Here is a 19,277-nt window from a genome sequence, read left to right as displayed (position 1 = left end):
TTCTGTGCATGAAGGGGAGCCTGTTTGCTTTTTCATCTGTTCATGCAGAGATCACTGTCTAGTTATATTTCTCAGTGGCAAACTGAGATGGATGGAAAAGCCTCCTAGAATATACTAGAATATACATAAAAATATACTGAAAAACCTGATGCTTTTAAAATTGATGAGAATCAAATTAAGCAATAGATTTTGGATGGGAATAATTTTTTTATACTGATGCTGTTATTACTTGTCCCTGGAAGAAATGTTATATAACAGCCATGCATGTGGAAAAAAAGAAAAATGACTTTGCAAAACTTAGTAACAGAAGTGAAATTATGTTTTCTATGATTAAAAAGAAATGTAATTAGTTTCTTGTTCAAGAGCAGTCATCAGAATATCATCACACATAATGAAATGTTTGTAGACTCTCAATGAGGTGAAAAATTAGAAAAATATCTGAACTGCTTTCAGTCTCTTCTGCAAAAATGAATATTGCTGTATTTTACTATACTGTCATTCATTTTATAGGTTTAATTTTGTTGTCTCTTCATCTGAGCTCCATCTGTTGAAGATGGAGTTTCTGGAACTGAAGTACCGTCTACTGTCACTCTTAGTCTTTGCAGAATCAAAGTTAAAATCATGGATTATCAAATACGGAAGGCGAGAGTCCGTGGAACTGCTTCTTCAAAATTATATTGTAAGTTGGGGTTGTCCTCTTTTCATAACCATTTTTAAAATTTTCATATTTAAGTTTGCTAGAATTGTATCAAAGAACAGAAACAGATATCATATTTATCAGTCATCAACTTTATGACTGCATTCCTATGGAATATATCTTCAGAGGTGAATCTGTCTTCCCTATGGAGGAACTTCAGTCAAAAGGCTAAAGGTAAAAATTATTTTCTTTGCATCATTTTTTGAAAAAGAGAAATATTATTCCAGCTGCCGTACAGTGATTAATTTAGCAAGCATGTCTGGAAGTTCTAAATCCTAGATTTTTGCTTCCTTTTTATAGCAATTCCAAAGAAGTTAATTTCATCTTCTTTTACACCTGGATAGAAGCACTTTGTAGTGACTATACACAGTGTAAGAGTTAAAGACAGAGGAGGCTTTTGGCATGCATTCACACACAGTATTTTTTAGAGTCTTCCAAAAGATTAATAAAAAAGAATGTTATTTTACCTCCATATATTTCTTTAATATATTATACCTATAGGGGATTAATTTTCATCTTTTAAAGAATGATTTTTCTTTTCCTACTCAAGATTAGTAATTGAATACCTTTTTTTATTTCTGTTCTGGAAATAGTTTGCTCCAGCTCTGCATCAGCCATTTACAATGTTAAGGAACAGAAACCATTGACTTACAAGTGTTCATTGATAAATTCTGTTTCAGTGTTACGCTGCTGCATCTTTTTAAATTCACACGTGCAGTGCCAAGTGTAGGTAGAATGACAGTACTGCTGCACTTCTACATTGGGGTATGAAGGATTCTGTCAAGAGCAGGGTTGGTCTAAATATATTTTTTCCCTTCTATCTAATCCATATGGGGGAACTTGCACACAAAAATTAAGTCTGAAAAGAACGAATACAGTTGCAGAACCATTCAGAGCCAGCACAATGAGCAGAGAAAATTATTGATGTCCCCACTTCTTTGAAAAGAAAATGTCAAACTCAGTGAAATTTGGGTGAAATTCTCACTCTTCAAAGTGTTTAAACTTCAGCAGTTAGGGACAAACAAAAATTCAGGAGTCAGTTAACCTTCTTTTATAGACAAGCTTTACAAAATTCAGATAATTCCTTGAATTAACTTAGTTTGCTGGAGTGATGTGCAATAACTACGATTGTAGTCTGTTTTTTTACTCTCTAAGACTCTATAAAGAACTACAAGAAGGTGACAAAGGAAATAATAAAAAAGTGCATAGCTTGAATTTTCAGGGTTTTTTTAGTACCTTTTTTTTTTTCTTTAAAAGGAACATGAAGTTATTTACCTGTATATTAGTTTGCAAGTGCCTTCATTGTACTTATAATTCAGACCACTGATGCTGAGGTGGTCTTTAGGGAAGGAAGATGCTTCCTTGCATTATTTTTGAAACTATATGACATCAAAATGAGGAAATCAGGACAGGAAGATAAATAAATCTCATTTTCACTCTTGAAATGGCCTTGACCTCTGCTCCTTCAAGATGTGATGGAAAGAGATTTGATGTGCTTTGGCTTATTTGCTTTGGCTTATTTTATTACTTGTCCCAGTTTTCTAGGACTGAGGGACAAGTGTTGCTCTTCCAGTACATTGGGAGTCTTTTATAGGAAAGCTGTAGTCAGTACCTTATAGTCAGAGTGATTATATTAGCAGGAGATAAAAATGTAAGTCTGTTTGTCTGCCAAAACAGACTGGGGAATGTCAGCATTCTAGGAACATGCGTAATTAGGATCTGTATAGAACATATGCCTGGAAAATATTTACGTACTGTAGCTTAAAAATAAAAGTGGTGATTTTTACTTAATCTTAACATCTTTTCACCCATCTGGCATACACCAGAAGTAAAGGTCAGCACAGACTGTACACCATCAACCTGAATAATAAACTGTACCAAATTCCACTGTAATGGAGATATTAGGTACAGTTATCCATGGTTTTTAACCCATGGAACTGTGTTGTAGCACTGCTGTGTTAGCACTTTTTTAGCATCATATGCTACATTGGTTTGAGAAAGCTGCTAATTTTCTTCAAGGAGTCTTGTCAGATGGTAGACAATATTGGTCAGTAAAATGTCTTTATTTAATTTTGGAAAATATTTCAGATAGCTCTTGATATCAGTATTATATAATTTTTTTTCTCTTTCATCTGAAGTCTTGGAGATTTTGGCTCAGGTTAATATGTCTGCATGGGTTTGGCAAAGGTGAAATCATGAGTCTGTCACACAATTCATGACAAAACCTGTAGGTTTTCATACATGGCAGATTTTGTTTTAACAGGAGAACAGAGAAAAATTGTGATTGTTCTTGACTTCTAGTTTCCTTAGTTATAAACACAGTTCTAAATTATCTACTAGATAGCTGTTGTAACCTGACATAGCAACTGTCAAAGGTTTTAAATAGAAGGGTTTTAGATGTATACTGGCAGAATTATTTTTAAGTGCTTTTTTCATGTTATATAATATGGGTTTATGAACACACAAGATCTGGTTCTTCTGCTCAAAATACATTGAACATGGACTTCATTTGGAACCTGGTTTAATCAAAATCACACTTGCCTGATTTTGTCTATTCTAGCATTCCAAAGCTTGTATAGACATATGTAGGGTATGCATTCCTTAATTTTGTAATCTGTAGCTGAGGAGGGCTGAGATGTGGCATAAATTACAGAACCATTCCAAACTCTACCTTTCCTTTCCTCTTTTAACACTGGTAATGCTAGATATAATGTGCTTGCATAATGTAGAGCTATAATTCTGTATTGCACTTAGGGGAAATAACATTTCTGAAAGACATGTAAGAAAAGGTCACTTTCATTTGCCATAAGGGATGAGGAGGCATAAATGTCAGAGGCATAACTTTTTTACCAAAATATTTCCAGATAATTTATTCATCGCACTATAACACATCACAGAGCTAAACCATCACTCACAAAGGAACAGCACTGTGTCACACTTTGGAAAAGCAGCATCTCTTTGTGCAGTGTTTCCTTGATCTTACTTTTTGGCAGTTGCAAAGGAGGTAAAGAAAAATTGAAGAATAAAGCAAAACTTTTTCATCTATTAAGGTGTAACCTGTCTAACTGCAAAGGCTTAGTACAGGAACAACTGGGTTTGAATTTTATGGTGACATATATGAAGGAAAATTTCTGTTTTATTAAAATGATTCCACTTAGTTTTGAGTGTAAAACAGTTTTCATTAAATAACTTGTTAGTTACTCAGTTTCTGTATATTCTAGGTATCATATGCTAGTGATTTCCAGCAAGACAGCAAATAAGAAAATTTCAAATAACATTTACATGTGGAAAGTAAATAAATCTGTATTTGAAATTATATACTCTGCTGTACCATTAAATTGAAAAGGTGATATTTGTATGCTGTTTTATAATTATGGTATTAAAAATATTATTTTATAATGATGAAAATATGAATGGAGGGATGATGAAGTTAAATGTTGTCATCAATGTCCTGATGTAATTTTGTATAAATTATTGCTAATACTAATACCCCTCTTTATTTTATCTGTTACCATGCTTTTTTTCATTTCAGTCTGTTATTGAAAATAGTAAGTTCTTTGAGCAGTATGAAGTTACCTACCAGATCTTGAAACGAGCAGCTGAAATGTATGCCAAAGCAAATGGCTCAGGTAAATGTCTATATTTCTTTTGTCACTAGCATGTAGGCACCTGGACCAGAGCAGGCTGCTGTTTCTGGATCTCCAAGGGAGGGGGGTGGTCATATTCAGACTTCCTCCTGGGAAAAGCCCATTGGCCATGCTAACTCTTGGATTATTTCAGTGTTGTTAATTTGGGATAAAAAATTGTGACAGAAACCAAATTAGGAGTGGAAAAAATGGTGTTCTAGTGCCTGGAAATGCTCCCTGGCTTTGCTTAATTTAAAAGAAAAAGGCAGCTGGGAGTTGATCCCACTATTATAGTTGCAAAATCATCCCTTGGTTTATTGGAGGTTCTTCATTAAGTTTGAAAACCTGCAAGAGGAACTCAAATGGTAGTTGCGGTATGGACATACATGAGAAAAAATGTATAGCTGATTCAACAGCTGCCTCCTGTCATTCTTGAATACTGCTGAGTTTGGTGAGGATTCGAGGGCAGTGTTTGACCTAGATAATTACAGACATGAGATCACTTTAATCTGTAACACAATAATGTCTTTGGAGGATTGTTGCAGCTGCTGCTAAGGGGGGGGGGTGGAGAAAATGGATGCCTTTGTTTGTTGGGAAATTTAAATTGATAGTGATACCCAAATTTTACAAAAATAAACATTTTTTCAAGGTATTCTTTAAAACAACAAAAGTCACAGATTTATTCAATGATATTAATAAATAAAATCCAGTAGCAAATTCTTCCCTAAAGAACAAATACTAACATGTATGAAATCAGCAATAGCAGTTCAAATTAGCTAAAAACTCTTTAAAACAAACATATTCTGCATATTTTGTGAAGTCTCAGCATTTGCTTGCCCTTTTTTTCTTCTCTCTGTTTGTTTTCCACTGGAATGAGGACACATTTTTTCCTTTCTTGCTATGTGGAAAATGCTAAAAGTTAAATGGGAAAAATTAGCAGCAGTTTGGTTTCAAAGTCAATGGCAGAAAGATCAGAATTTCATTCCATACTTTTCAGTGTAGACATAATGTGTGTTTTTATATTATGCAACTCTCATTTTCTGCTATTTTTAAGTCAAGACTGTCTCTTGATTTCTTTTATTGCAGATTTGAAATGGACACCACATACAATATGCAGTGTTGCTGTTTTAATTTAGCACTCATTTTATGTACTTTCCTAAGTCTTTAAGTCACACATTTAATTTCTCAGTCATGATCTTGTGCTAAAATTGGGCTATGAACTGAACATTCGTATATAAAAGCCTACTGAAGTAGAAGTTACATTAAAATAACATTCCCTGATGACAGTGAATAAGCATGATATAAAGTCAATCTTTACAGAAATAGTAATGAAACAAAATAATCAATGTCTTTCCTGTATCTCAGTGGAAGAAGTTGAGAATGTGATGAAATTCATGAGTGACACCACAGCTCAGTGGAGGAACCTCTCGGTAGAGGTGAGAAGTGTAAGAAGCATGCTGGAAGAAGTAATTGCTAATTGGGACAGATACAGCAGCACTGTGGCAGGTCTACAAGCTTGGCTTGAAGATGCTGAGAAAATGCTGAATCAGCCTGAACATTCAAAAAAGGTATGCACTGGTAGCATATTCATATGGCTGTTTTGTAAATTGTGAAACACTGGGGGTTTTTTCTGCATTTGCTTAGGTTTTGCTCAGACTTCGACATCCTGTCTTCATTCAACATAGGAGTTTCAGTGTTTGCTTGTATAACATCTAGAGACAAATATATCTATACATATACATATATACACAATGGAGAAAGCCTCACCTGTGGTACCATGGCTAGAGGCATCTTTGACATGAATATAGGGCAACAGTATTGCTCAGAGGCAGGAATGTTGCATGATTCACTCAATGGCAAATACAGCTCTTAGCACCAAAGTGAGTAATCATGGACTACCTATAAAGATATTTCCACTGATTTTTTTAGGTGACACATTTCAGTACTCCTTACCTTTAAAGAGCAGTATTATTAGTATGTGTTGTTATATTTGATGGCTGATTAATTACCCATTTCCCTGGCATTTCAGAAATCTTTTAGACAATTGATTCTGGGGACTTGCAGTTATAAAGATAGTTCTGGTTTTGGTTGTTTTTTTTTTCTGTTGTAATGTTAGAGTACTGAAGCACTAAGATTTAAGTTTGTAAACCTTCAATAATAACCTGGAATTACTTGAATATTCCTGTGTTTAATAGGAATAATTGCTGAATTTGCAGCTGATCCCAAAGTTGCAGCTATGTATCTCTTAAAACTAAAGTAGGGTTCTCATGGGCTGTAAGATGGCAAACTGACATCAGTCAGGAATGAGCATTTCATGTTACATGAAAAAAACAATATATGTTTTTTTAAAGTTTGTTAGTTCAAACAGATGTAAATTAATGGAATACACTTTTTCAGTAAAAATAAACCAGTGAAAAAACCAGTCTGGCATAATGTAGATTCAAACAATTATTACTGGGCAAGAAGGATGACTTTTGCTGATCAGGGTGATCTTACATACTGGTGTATGGTTTATGTAACTGGACATTGATTAAAATGAAATATTCTTAAATCCATGTTTATAAATAAAAACATTTAATTTTCTGATTAGATGTATAACTTTATCTTCAAAGATTTTCAAAGCAGAAATTTGAACATACCCATACAGTATATGCTTGCTTTTGGTTTCTAACATAAATGCAACAAGTAATTATTTTCATTCTGATATATGATTGCAAAAATTTCAAGAAATCTTGTTGAAAACCTTAGACATGAAGCTTTGTTCTTCCCAAAATGCTAAATTTTTTCTTAAAAATACATTGGCTCAAACCTGTTAAAGGTTACTGAGGCGTAGCATCTGTCTGTAGACTGAGATACATATTTTAAAAGTACTTCTACTTTTAATCTTGATTTAAGCTCTCTACAACAATAATGTTCTTATTAATGTTCCACTTCTCACTTAGTTCCAAGGATAGGTCTGATTTAGCAGTTTTAATATGCGATTATTAAAACCAAAATAAATTCTTATAGTGGTGTGTAAAATTAATAGTCTTACATCCATGAAGAAAAACGTCTGGAATACCAGGTGAAAGATGATAACTATTGTTTGGAATATGGTGTCAAACATTTTTAAACGTTTCAAAATATTTTTTCTGTAAACCCACAAAGATATGAGTATTATGATACAAAGTTGCCCATTTCCAAACCCTACCTGTATTACCTAAATACAGGATATTCTATCCTAGGCAAAGACCACAGTAGCCCTTCATCATGCTGTCATGATTTCTTCTTCTTTCCATTATCTCTGTAGCGTTTCCAGACCAGCATGTTTGATTTGGAAAAGAAAGTGGCCTGTTGGCTTTCTGGTTGGCTTCAGTTTTCAGAAACCTTATTGTGAACCTGTAACACTGAAGATCTTGCAAAAAAAACCCAAAAAAAACCCAAAAAAAAACCAAACAAAAAAAAACCCCAAAAAAACCCAACCAGTATGCGCTTGGATTTTTCAAACTGTTCTTTCTACAGCTCGTTTGTTTACTTCCAGGACCTCTTTCCATAATTTCATTCTAACTATACCCTCCCACACACAGCTGTATCCAAAAGGTTTTAGACAGCTTCTAGATCTCATGTGGTGACTTCCTTAAAAAGAGCTGCATTGTTTGAATTGAGAATAAGATGTGCTTCCCAGTATCTTCCAAACTTGTTTAAATTTAACACATGTCTTAGGTTGGCTTCTGAAATTGAGAGCCTCTCCAGCCAGGTCTGCAGAAGGTGATGGTTTGTGGGAATAAGTGTGCAGAAACAAGGATATGAGTAGTTTACTCCACGTGCTTTTTTCTTCTTGCCCTCTAATGAGCCTGACCACTGGAAAGCTGACCAGTGGAGATTCAGTAATATTTATTTCTTTTGGATGTGCTCATAAAGGTTAGCCTTTGTAGAAAACAAGGGGGTTGCTCCACTGCAAGTGGAAAAAGGTTCAAACTGCAGATGCAGTTTACTTAGCTGATTAAATTTATTCACTGATACATCAGTACAGAGCACCTGAATCCTATTGATCTCAGCTTTAAGGAACTGAAACACTGTGTGTTGTTCAATTATCTCTTCGAGATATTTGACCAGAATACAACCACGTGTCTTTTTCATTACAGTTGCATCTGAACTTCTTTTATATGTGGCTGAGTTCTGACAAATAGTTTCAGAACTGTAGCTCTGAAACTTGGGATGGCTGACAGAGTGGTTGGATGGGAATTTTTCTCATGTGCCATTGAGTAAAGGATTGTATTGGACTGTCATGTGGAAGGTGAATGGTTTTGGAATTATAGGGTAGGTTGATAATCATAAACAAAATGGATCACTGCCCCCTCCTAAATCCTGAGGATCAGGTAGCTTGAATCCTTCTGATTACTCCTTCTCCCCTGAAGGAAGGCACCCTTATGATCCACTCGGCCACAGACTGTGCCATTCATTGAATTGTGCATTGTTTGGGAGAAGGGTAGCAGGGACAAGCCAAAACCATGTCAGAGAAGATGTGGACAATCATGAGACTGTGCTTGAGTACTGTTGTTTACAGATATAGGTGGAGTCATAAAGCCCAGAGATGCCTACCTTAGGAACAATTGCCCATTGTCTGGAACAGACAAAAGGAAGGAATTGGTCTTTGTCTTCTCTACCAGTTTATGTGCACGTGCCTGCCTACAAGATGCATATTGTCTGTTAGGCTGTCTCAGTGAGGGGGACAAAATCACTGACAGCCATCTCTTTCCCCTCTGTGCTTACCTGCTCTGACATAGGAGGAAGCAATGATAAAAAAAAATCAGTCTTCACAGGTCTTCTGAGAGGCCAGACCTTGGAAAGCTGCATGTGGTTCTCAGCAGGGGACCTCCCCACAGGCTGTGTATGGCTGGTGGCTATCAGCCCACACTGTTTAAGGACAACACAGAAAATACTTGAGCCCTGACAGCATTTTTAATTATGGAGTTTTCTCTTAAGGAGGAATTTCATTAGTTTAACTGAAGCCACTCACTGGCGTAAAATGAGCTGTAAGTAAACTGGCAGTAATTTTTAATTCCACAGGTTATATTCACAGAAATTAAAATTCTGTTATGGCATATTTGATGTGAAGAGCATCAGAGGATAATTGTTCAACGAATTTTTTTCAAGTCACGAACGGGTGATTAAATTTTAGTTTTATGATTTAAGATAAAGACTAATTGAAAAGGTTTTGGGACTGTGTTTTTATTTTCTTCCTCAGGATTTCTTCCGGCACTTACCTCATTGGATCCAACAGCACACAGCCATGAATGATGCTGGTAATTTTCTAATTGAAACATGTGATGAAACCATTTCCAGAGATCTTAAACAACAGCTTCTGTTGCTAAATGGAAGATGGAGAGAATTGTTTATGCAAGTTAAGCAGGTAAGTGATTTTGCCCTAGTTACTTTTAAATATTTACTTTGTCATTTCCAGGCAAGCAAGACAGATAGCCCTGTTAGCAGGACTGTAGGACAGCTTTCTAAAGTGACTAACTGTTCATCAGTATTTAAATTAGAAATTACTCCCTGACAGTAATTTATTGTATTTGAGCTCTTCTTTTATTTACCTTTTTGGTTATACAGCTATTTCAGAGCCGGTGAGGGGACATTTTGAACTAGTCTAAGATGTAGTTTTTCATCAGTCACCTGTCTTGACACAGTGTTTTTATTGATACATAACTAATCCTGTTCTACAAAGAAAATTACTGTTTTTCAGTACCTATTGCTAGAGTAAAAGCTCTGTAAAACTAAACATGAACATGGTGAAAACTATTATTTTCACCACTCTTTAAAGAAAGCTCCTCCCAATTATTGTATGGCAACCATAAGCAGGGACAATAATTAATTTAATTAACTAAATTTTTTCTCCCTTTTGGTTGGACTTTACTTCTATCTTGCCTACAAGCAGGCTCCAATAGTAAACTAATAAACCTATCCTTTACCTCATGTAAGAGATTCATCTGTTACAAAAAGAATTGTGGTTTCTATATTTGCTCTTTAAAAATCAAAGAGAAGATGTGATCTTAATTACGCAGAACTATTTCACACCTCGTAAACACATAAGAAAATATCTTTGTTCTAGTCAATATGCATCTGTCAATATTGTGTTCTTTCAGTGATTTTAAATAGCAGTTGCCTGGTTGAAGGTACTGAACCTGTTTTCTTTACTGGCATTATTATCTCCTATGCAGTCAAGTTAAAAGGAAAAGCAAAAAATTATTGTCTCTCTTCTATTGTAACTTTTCCAGACTGTTGACAAGAATGTTCTCAAGCTTTACTTGCTGATGCTATTTAGGGTGATTCACTGATGTAAATGTCTCTTCCACTACTTATGCAGCTTCTTTCATATGCTGGCTATGTGGGTTTTTTTTTCTCACAGGCTTTTTCACCCTTTCTGTCACACAGCTCTTTCTACTTTCTAAAGCATGTGTTTCCCCTTCCCCCAGCCAGCATTCCTTTATTAGGATATCCCTTATTCTTTAGCTTTTCTAGGCTTTTCATGTTCTATTCTCTTTGCTGAATTTTCAAAATTGATGTTGTAGGTAGTGAGAAGTGAATTGGACTGTTGATTCTAGGGTAGAAACAAATGAGTCTGGCATTCCCCAAACCTTAAAAGAGGCTGACCTCCTGTATACATGCTGTTAATCATAGCATCATTACTATTGAAACTAATGCAGATGATGAATTTAGATTACTTTCCATTATATTGTGTTTCATTGAATGTCATTTTTCCGGCAAACAATTGAATTGAAAACAAGCTAATTCTCTTAAATCATTATTTGCTAAGTATGTAATTTGGTCTGATTTGGGTTGGGTTGTTTTTTTTTTTTTTTTGTTTGTTTGGTTTTTTTGTTTTGTTTTGTTTGGTTTTTTTTTTTTTTAATTTTTTCCTTTACTTTCTCTTTTTTAGTATGCTCGAGCAGATGAACTGGACAAAATGAGGAAGGAGTTTGTGGATGGTGTGGCCCATTTGACAGCTTTTATTGATGGAAGCAATACGAAATTTTCAATCCCTGTAGAAGTGTCCTTTCATGATGTCAAAACTTTTGTGCAAGATTTAGAAGTAAGTGTCTTCCTTTTGTTTCTTTCTTCCTCCTTCAAAAGAAAGATACTTGTGACTATTTAATTCTGATAACATACAATTATTTCAATATACATTCCCATTATTAATTGGGTTTTTTTACCAGTGGTGCTTTTTTTTTTTTTTTTTTTTTTGGTTTTTTTTTTTTTGGTATGATTTCAGCTATATCTAAAGTATATATACTTGTATTCTATTAGTGACATTTTTGGAGCAAATTTCCAAAACACTGTCTCAGTAGATATTTCTTTCTTTGTTGTTTCAAATCACATTCAGCTGAGTTGACTGATTCTCTCTGGCTGAGTTTTCATGGATTTGAAATATGGTCCAGTGTTCACTAAAATCAGTGATGAAAATAATTTACAATTCGAATATATGTCATTCATCATTCTTTTATCTCCCATGAACTCATAAATACTGTTGTTGAAATATTTTTTTTAAACTTCTCTTTCAGAATATCAAGCAGAAATTGCCTGCAATGGAAACTCAGTACAAAGCAGTTACAAGAACAGTGCAACTTGTTACAAAAGAAGTTTCCCAAGAGGAAGCCAGTGAAATGCTGGGAACTATGACACGGCTCAAAGAGCAGCTGGGCAAGGTTGCAGAATACTTTTTTTTACTTCAAATTGTAGACTGTTGAACTAATAAATAGTAGGGTCCTGTACATAAATTCTCACATATATGCATTTGAACACATACCTAGTTGTAACAGTAGATTGATTCAGGGTGGAGAAGGTATGGCTTCTCTGAAATGGACTACCATTCTTAAATTTAATACTCTCTTCATTAAGAAGTAATACAAGATCAGAGCTATCTTAAAAAAGAGTAGGTAACAACTACATAAACCTATATGCAGAAAAAGCTGCTATTTATTGAATTTTACAACTGTTTCAATAACTGTTTTTCTTGACCAAAAGGTTAAGGAGTATTCCAGTGCCCTGCTGTATGAATGCCAACGTCTGCTGTCTCCGCTGGAAGAACTGGAGAAACAAATCACACATTTTTATGAATCTCTTGAAAAAGTAAATGAAATAATTTCTATCTTGGATCCTGAAACACAGCCAACAACTGTTCTTAAACAAAAAGCCCAAGTAAGTTCAAAAAACATCTTACAAAGGTCTGCTGCCTCTGAGTATTTACAATTATCTTTCTAGGAAGTTTGATTGCAACTCTGTAAGCTGAGCAGATATTTCTTCATATTCAGGCAACTGATGTAGCCTTATCTTAAAGTCAGCTAGGCATAAATACAAAAAAAACAAAAAAAAAAAACCAAAAACAAAAACAAAAAAAAAAAATTGAAACTTGTCTTCCTATCTAGTGTCCTTGGTTTAAAGCCAAGAAGTAAACATAAGACTTTTTTTTTTTTTTATATATATATAGTGGAAATTGGACTGAAGTACAGAAATACATTGGATTTTTTTTAAGTAGATGAAGAATCTTGATCAGAAACTTCTCTAAGTTTTTTTGGACTATTATGGAATTTTCTTAGAGGCTTGGAAAAGTGCTTTATTTCAAATGAATTACAGTATAACATTAACTTTTCTTCATGGCTAATAAACATTTCTCTCTGGAGGAATTCAGAGCTAGTCAGAACTCCCTTGGAAAGTTAAATGAAGAAAAGGATTTTTAAAACTTTTTTTTCAGCCTGTACTATTTCATGTGTGTTTTCTTTTTTCTCTCTCTCTTTTTTTTTTATATATTTCTCATTACCTACTATGATTTATAATGAAATCTGAATTCCAAAAGCTGACATGAAGGATTAATTTCTTGAAAAGCAAGGAAGGTTGAGATCTCAACCTGCTACTGGGAGCTGTCATTCCTATGTCACTGTTGGTTACTTGCAGTTATACAGTAAATATAGAAATACTGTAAAATTAAATCACAGAACAACGTATTGACCTACATTCTCTACAACTACCCAAAGGGCTTGGGTACATGTCTGTATTTTGTTTTGTGAATAGCTAGAGATCTATCCGGGTACATTACTTCACATTCAAGGAGAAAGTTGTGTCATCTGTGTTATTCCATGTAATATTTTCTGTAATCTGTTTGCCATGGTCCTTTGGACCTCATCCTTTTTGCCCTTACTGTCAAAAAGCATCTTCCTGTTATTTTGCCAAAACTTCTTCCTCTTTGTTCTTGGCCAGGGTGGATATATGTTTTTTTTCTTTCAGGATTTGGTAGCTTATCAAGAAAACTGCAAGAAAGATGTGTCCCTAATTGAGAGAAATAGCCAGAGTATTCTTCAGTGTGTGGCTTCGACTGAAGTCTTACAGCATTTCCATCAGTCAATATTTCAAAAGAAAGTTACACAAATTCAGATTACTTTTCAGGTAAAAATGCCATACTTTGGTGCATGTTTCTGAAAATTTGTTTGTCTGCAGCTCATCCATCCTACTGTACCTACATTTCATTACTCTGTAGCTACTGTCCTGGGTAGCTCTCCTCTCTGATGTCAAGTTATCAGTTAAAGATTTGTCTTCATCAGGTAATAAGGGGTCATGTCCTCCGTGCACTTTTTCAGAGGTGAGCCTGCCACAGAGGAACCAGGGATTTAAGAGAACTTTAACGTTACTCAGGGTCCTTTGGATGGAAGAACCTGAAATCCTACTGTTAGGGCTCCACTGTTTGCTGTTTCTCCTGACTTTGTTATCTTGACTAATCATTTGCTTCTATATTCCCACACATCCCCTTTCACACAAAGCACAGAAGATAGGAACTTATGCGCATGCTACTATTGCTGGGCTTTATATTGCCTCAGAAAAAGCAGTGGACTGTGAATATAGAAAGCTGCAGAACTGTTTTATTTGATAATGCAAAGAGGTGGCCTTCGAACTATATTCCCTCTTACCTGTTGTTATCAGTTATTACTGCTATTTTTGGGGCTGTTCAGCACCAATCTAGCCCCACTCTAATGTGAAATCACCCATTACATGTGGTGTGATTTTTTGGGGTTGTCTTGTGCAGAGGCAGAGATGAACTCAGTGATCTTTACATGTCCACACTAACTGAGGATTTTTAGTGATTCTGTGACTATCTTTGAGTCAGATTTTCACATAAGGGGTTCTATCGCATTTATTTTCAGGTGATTTTTATTCAGTATAAAGCTATCCAGGCTGAATTTTAAACTGCAGAAAATAATCTATCAGTAAATAGCTGTCTCTGAGAAGTGAATTTCAGAATTTATATTCTATTTTGTGGAGTGTTCCTAAAGATAAGTTGTGATTGATTTATAATGTAGAAATAATTGCTTAAGTTTAGCTTATTGTAGCAAAAGCAGATGCACTTGTAACTTGGTAAATTTACCATGTTCAACATTAATTACTCTTTTTCTATAGAGCTAGACTGTAGTTTCTCTTTTTGTGTTAGAAAATAAACCGAAAAAATAGGGTATAATCCTACAAAGTGTGTCAGACCTGAAGTTAAAATATTGGAAACTGGCAGTTTTTCATGTAAAGAATACATCCCTATACGATTCTGTTGCTATGCAGATATTTTCATCAGAAAACTTTAAAAAGATTTAGCAAGATGTTTAAGTTGAGAGCTACAGGTTTGAGTAGCTGGCTGGATAAACTCACCAAAATTCCTTACACTGGGGTTTGTAATCAGTGAGGGTGGTGTAGTGGTGTACAGTAAGCAGTGATGAAAGTACCTTGCAGCGGTTAAAGTGCTGAACTGTTCATTTCTCCTGGTAAGTTTTCTTACTTGCTCATGAAGTTGAAGCCACTGGATATTGCAGTGCATGGGGATGGACTAAAAAGCAGACTAATGGAAGAGCTGTGACTAAGGTTGCAAAATGAGGATTTCAGCAACTAAACCACAAAATTTACTGTTTTCTAAGCATCTTTGTGCCCAGTTGCTTATCTGACATACTGGTGTGATAATCATACAAACCTCTTCCAGGTCAGAAGAACTGTAGCATGGAACTGGTTGGATCCATGGGTCAAACCATCCTCACTTTGAGTCGTGCTAACACGAGGAGGGAGGTAGTTTGGTACTAGGAAAAGTGAAATGACAAGCTTCTGATTGTACCAGCTGCTTAACATTTGAAAGCAGGCTTTAAGAAAAAAACTCACTAATCAAATGGCAGAGGCATTCTGAAAATATCAGAGACATCTAATCTACTATTTTTTATTTGAGTGATGACATTAGCACAAACCTCAGTATTAAAATTGGGAAAATGGGATCATAAGAGGGAGAAGCATGGTGAAAATAATATATTAAAAGAGTGGAACAAATTAAATGCATGTTTTGTAAGGTCATGGTAAAAGGGAGCAAATAAAACTCAGTGTGAAAGTGCCAGCTCATTTTCTTTGCTTGTGACTCAGAATATGGTCAGGAAAGCTGGTGAGTGGAGAAAAAACATAGAAGCAAATAGCCGTTTGATGAAGAAGTTTGAGGAGTCTAGAGCAGAACTGGAGAAAGTAATACAGATTGCCAATTGTTGCTTAAAAGAAAAAGGAAATCCTGAAGAGCTTCTCAGGAAACACAGTGTGAGTAAATTCTCTGACATTCCTCGTGGAAAATTTTGAGTGCATGACATAAAAGCCTACTTAATTCTAAAATTGGTGTGGATTTCTTGCACGTGTAGCAGTTATACAGATCAGATCAAACTAATGTTAATATTGAAAAACAAAAAGGAAAATTATCAGCTCACTTAGTGATGTAAGATTGGATGTAAGCAACAAGAAGGTGAAAAAAACTAGGGCGGGGTTTTCAGTAGAACCACTGGGAGTTAGAACACTCTGTTTTGACAATCTCACACATCCAATCCAATCTCACTGCTCTTTTTTTAGATTAATATCTGTTTCTGTATTATAACCATAACGTATGCATGTAGCTTGGCAATGTCTTCTTGTTAAAATACTGTCTCAGTGTACTGGCTGAGAATAAATTAATTTGCTGGACTTTAAGTGGCTAGAAATAGTTATTTCCTTTATTCAAACATCAGTTCTTCAATGGAACAAAAGTAACATTGAAACTTAGAGAGTGTATTAGGGAACTTCACATTGGCATATCAATATCCAGCTTCATCTTCTCACCTTCTCCCTTTCTGCCTCCACTTCAGGAATTTTTTAACCAGTTGGATCAGAGAGTTCTAAATGCCTTTCTGAAAGCTTGTGATGAACTTACTGATATCCTCCCAGAACAAGAGCAACACAGCCTGCAGGAAGCTGTGAGGAAACTCCATAGGCAGTGGAAGGTTAGTGAATGACATCTCTGGATATAGTCAATCTAAGTTTTGTAAAGTTTCTTAAAGACCTATATATTGAAAAAAAAAAAATGGAAAGAAAACAAAATAATTTTTATTATTTGGCTTCTCATACGATTGGAAAAAAGGGGGCAGAAAGTATTTTAATATTAGATACCTCTACACCTACAAATAGCCTCTTGAAAAAAACCTGTTAAGTAAATTCAAGAAATGTGAGAAATTAATTATAAAACCCTATTTCTCCCCTGCTACATACAGCCATAATGATACCTGTCTTGAGTACAGATACTAGCATTTTTTCCTTTATGCTGATGTTGGATAATTACAGTTATTTTGCTGACCAAACAAACAAGTTTGTAAGACATCAGGCCATCAGCCTAAATTGTGTCTTCTGCCAAAGACTCTTAACAGCTGAACTAACTTTGCTCACCAGCTATGGAACTTTTTGCCTGCTACAACATGTTGCTGGTCAAAGTTGGAGTGATGGATGAGGGGTCTCACTAGCAGGCACGTAGAAACCTCTAGAAGCAGTTGTGAATACTATTTGATACAGGAAATATTCGCCATGTCTTGCCAAGAATGTAGATGTCTCTTTAACATACCTTATACCCACAGAATTTGGTCACAACTTCTGACCTTTTGATAAATCTAAGACATTGGTAACAAAGTGAATATGGACAAACCCCTGTCTGTTCATGAATATACGTTTTATTTTCTATATTATCAGGTTTTAGACTATTTGTTTATAGCAGATTTACACTGAAGTAGTGGGAGTAGTGTTTTATCTCTGTGCTTCTTTGTTGACCCTGTGGGTGTGTAGGATCTTCAAACAGAAGCCCCATATCATTTGATCCACTTGAAAATTGAAGTACAGAAAAGCAAGTTCCTGGTGACAGTGGAGGAGTGCAAAGCTGAACTAGCTCGACAGAACAAGGTGTTATCCAGAGAAAGCAATGAAAGAATGATCAAGGAACACATGGTATGAGTTCCATGCCTCCAAGGGGGTGTTTACTGAAAAACATTTCAATGTCAGTAATAAAAAGTTCTGACTACCTCTTCAGCCAACAAACTCTTTGTGTCCAGCTTATGACAGATCAATTCTTGAGTTCTTCAACAACAACAAATAAAATTAATTTAGTAGTTTATGAAAAATATATAGATATGCTGGGTGATTTTTTCCAGTTTGTATTTCTATTGAATTTTCTGCTTTGTCTCCCATCAGTTGTTCTTTGGTGATAAGGGATCTTACCACCTGTGTGAGAAAAGGCTACAACGAATGGAGGAACTGTGCCAGAAACTGCCAGTTTCTGATCCAGTGAGGGGTACATTGGAAAGCAGCCAGCGAATCCTGAAGGATCTGAAATCCCAGATAGACAGCACATACATGAAGCTAACAGAGCACTCGGACACCTGGAAGGGCTACAAGAGCAGGTGTCACCTCAGTTCTTACCTGGGTCTTGCAGAGCCTTACACATGGCCACTCCTCTGAGTGTCATCACAGATCAGTACCATGGACAAAATGATACTGTGATCTTAGCTTCAAGGAGAAAACTAAACTTTGTGTAAATTCCACAAAGTATAGTGGGGCTTCAAGTAGATTTAATAATTTTTTGGTTACACGTAAGAGGTTGTTGTTTCCAACTTGACATTTTTTTCTAACTTTTTTTTTTTTTTTTTTTTTTTTTTAATATCCCGTGATGTCTTTTTTCAGATTTTCTGAATTGGCAAATTGGATTTCATCAACAGAAAGAGAGCTAAAGAAGATAAAGGAAAATGTTAATGATACTGCCAAATACAAGCAGTGTAAAGCATCTGTGGGGGTGAGCCCTTAGCTTGTATTTTAACAAAGCTGTGGCCACTGCTACTGGGACTCTGGATAAAATTCTGCTCCAGAGTAGTGCAACTGTATTACTACAGAGACCACAGTAGCTCTGTTGATTACTGCTATTCTTAAAAACATTACCAGGAGAAAGGTGCATGTTACAGCAAATTTAGCAGAAGTTCTTACTTTTAATAGTTTAGAGGGTGACAGTCCCTTTGCCTCTATATTTAGAACATTAAAATTATAGGGGCCGATAGAAAAAATATTTGCCCCTCATCTTATTGCATACAGAGTTAAAAGTGCTGCTCAAAGAAAATGAAAAATTTCTGGATTTCAGGTTTCTGAATGATCTTACATTTAATTACTTACATGTGAGGAAATCTTCTATTATAAAAATTCTCTTCTACCGTAGTATAACAGGGAAGGAAAAAAATATTCTACCATTCAGTTTTGTACTGGTGACTGATAACAAAGTGATAGAATAGCTGAAGATTGAGTTGATTAGTTTTAAGCAATAATTTATTGTGCCACTTGGGACTCAACCCTTCTTTCTGGTTTTTGTGGTGTTTAAATTTCACATACTAGAAGCACCTACATACTTTAGGTGTTCATGTGAAATTCATGAGCAGGTTATTATGAGTCTAGCTATATTCAGAAGTATTATTAGGATGACCTTGATAAAACTGATAAATCCTTGGCTTAATCGGTGCTTCTGATTCAAAAAGTCTGATTTACTCATGTAGTTTCACTGCTGCCAACATCTCATCAGCACTGCCACAAAGATAGAAATCAACTACAGGCTGAAAAGAGATGTGGAAAAAGAATTAAATTGG

General features: G+C 35.3%; 1 protein-coding gene across 3 annotated transcripts in view; it reads left to right on the top strand.

Moving 5' to 3' along the window:
* Positions 1 to 19,277, top strand: part of SYNE1 (spectrin repeat containing nuclear envelope protein 1) — a 289,742-nt gene that overhangs the window by 82,035 nt on the left and 188,430 nt on the right. For all 3 annotated transcript variants that reach the window (XM_041424009.1, XM_041424008.1, XM_041424007.1), the window contains exons 14-26: positions 511 to 679; positions 4,230 to 4,326; positions 5,689 to 5,891; positions 9,551 to 9,715; positions 11,243 to 11,395; positions 11,865 to 12,008; positions 12,328 to 12,501; positions 13,585 to 13,743; positions 15,739 to 15,903; positions 16,479 to 16,613; positions 17,443 to 17,601; positions 17,845 to 18,053; positions 18,334 to 18,442. In XM_041424009.1, the coding sequence (XP_041279943.1) occupies positions 511 to 679; positions 4,230 to 4,326; positions 5,689 to 5,891; positions 9,551 to 9,715; positions 11,243 to 11,395; positions 11,865 to 12,008; positions 12,328 to 12,501; positions 13,585 to 13,743; positions 15,739 to 15,903; positions 16,479 to 16,613; positions 17,443 to 17,601; positions 17,845 to 18,053; positions 18,334 to 18,442 (2,041 nt within the window). The remainder of the gene's footprint in view (positions 1 to 510; positions 680 to 4,229; positions 4,327 to 5,688; positions 5,892 to 9,550; positions 9,716 to 11,242; positions 11,396 to 11,864; positions 12,009 to 12,327; positions 12,502 to 13,584; positions 13,744 to 15,738; positions 15,904 to 16,478; positions 16,614 to 17,442; positions 17,602 to 17,844; positions 18,054 to 18,333; positions 18,443 to 19,277) is intronic.

This window comes from Onychostruthus taczanowskii, unplaced genomic scaffold (assembly GCF_017590055.1).
Source record: "Onychostruthus taczanowskii isolate IOZ18803 unplaced genomic scaffold, ASM1759005v1 scaffold8, whole genome shotgun sequence".
NCBI lineage: Eukaryota > Metazoa > Chordata > Aves > Passeriformes > Passeridae > Onychostruthus > Onychostruthus taczanowskii.
Note: the sequence above shows the minus strand (reverse complement) of the source record. Positions and strands in the feature narration are given on the sequence as shown.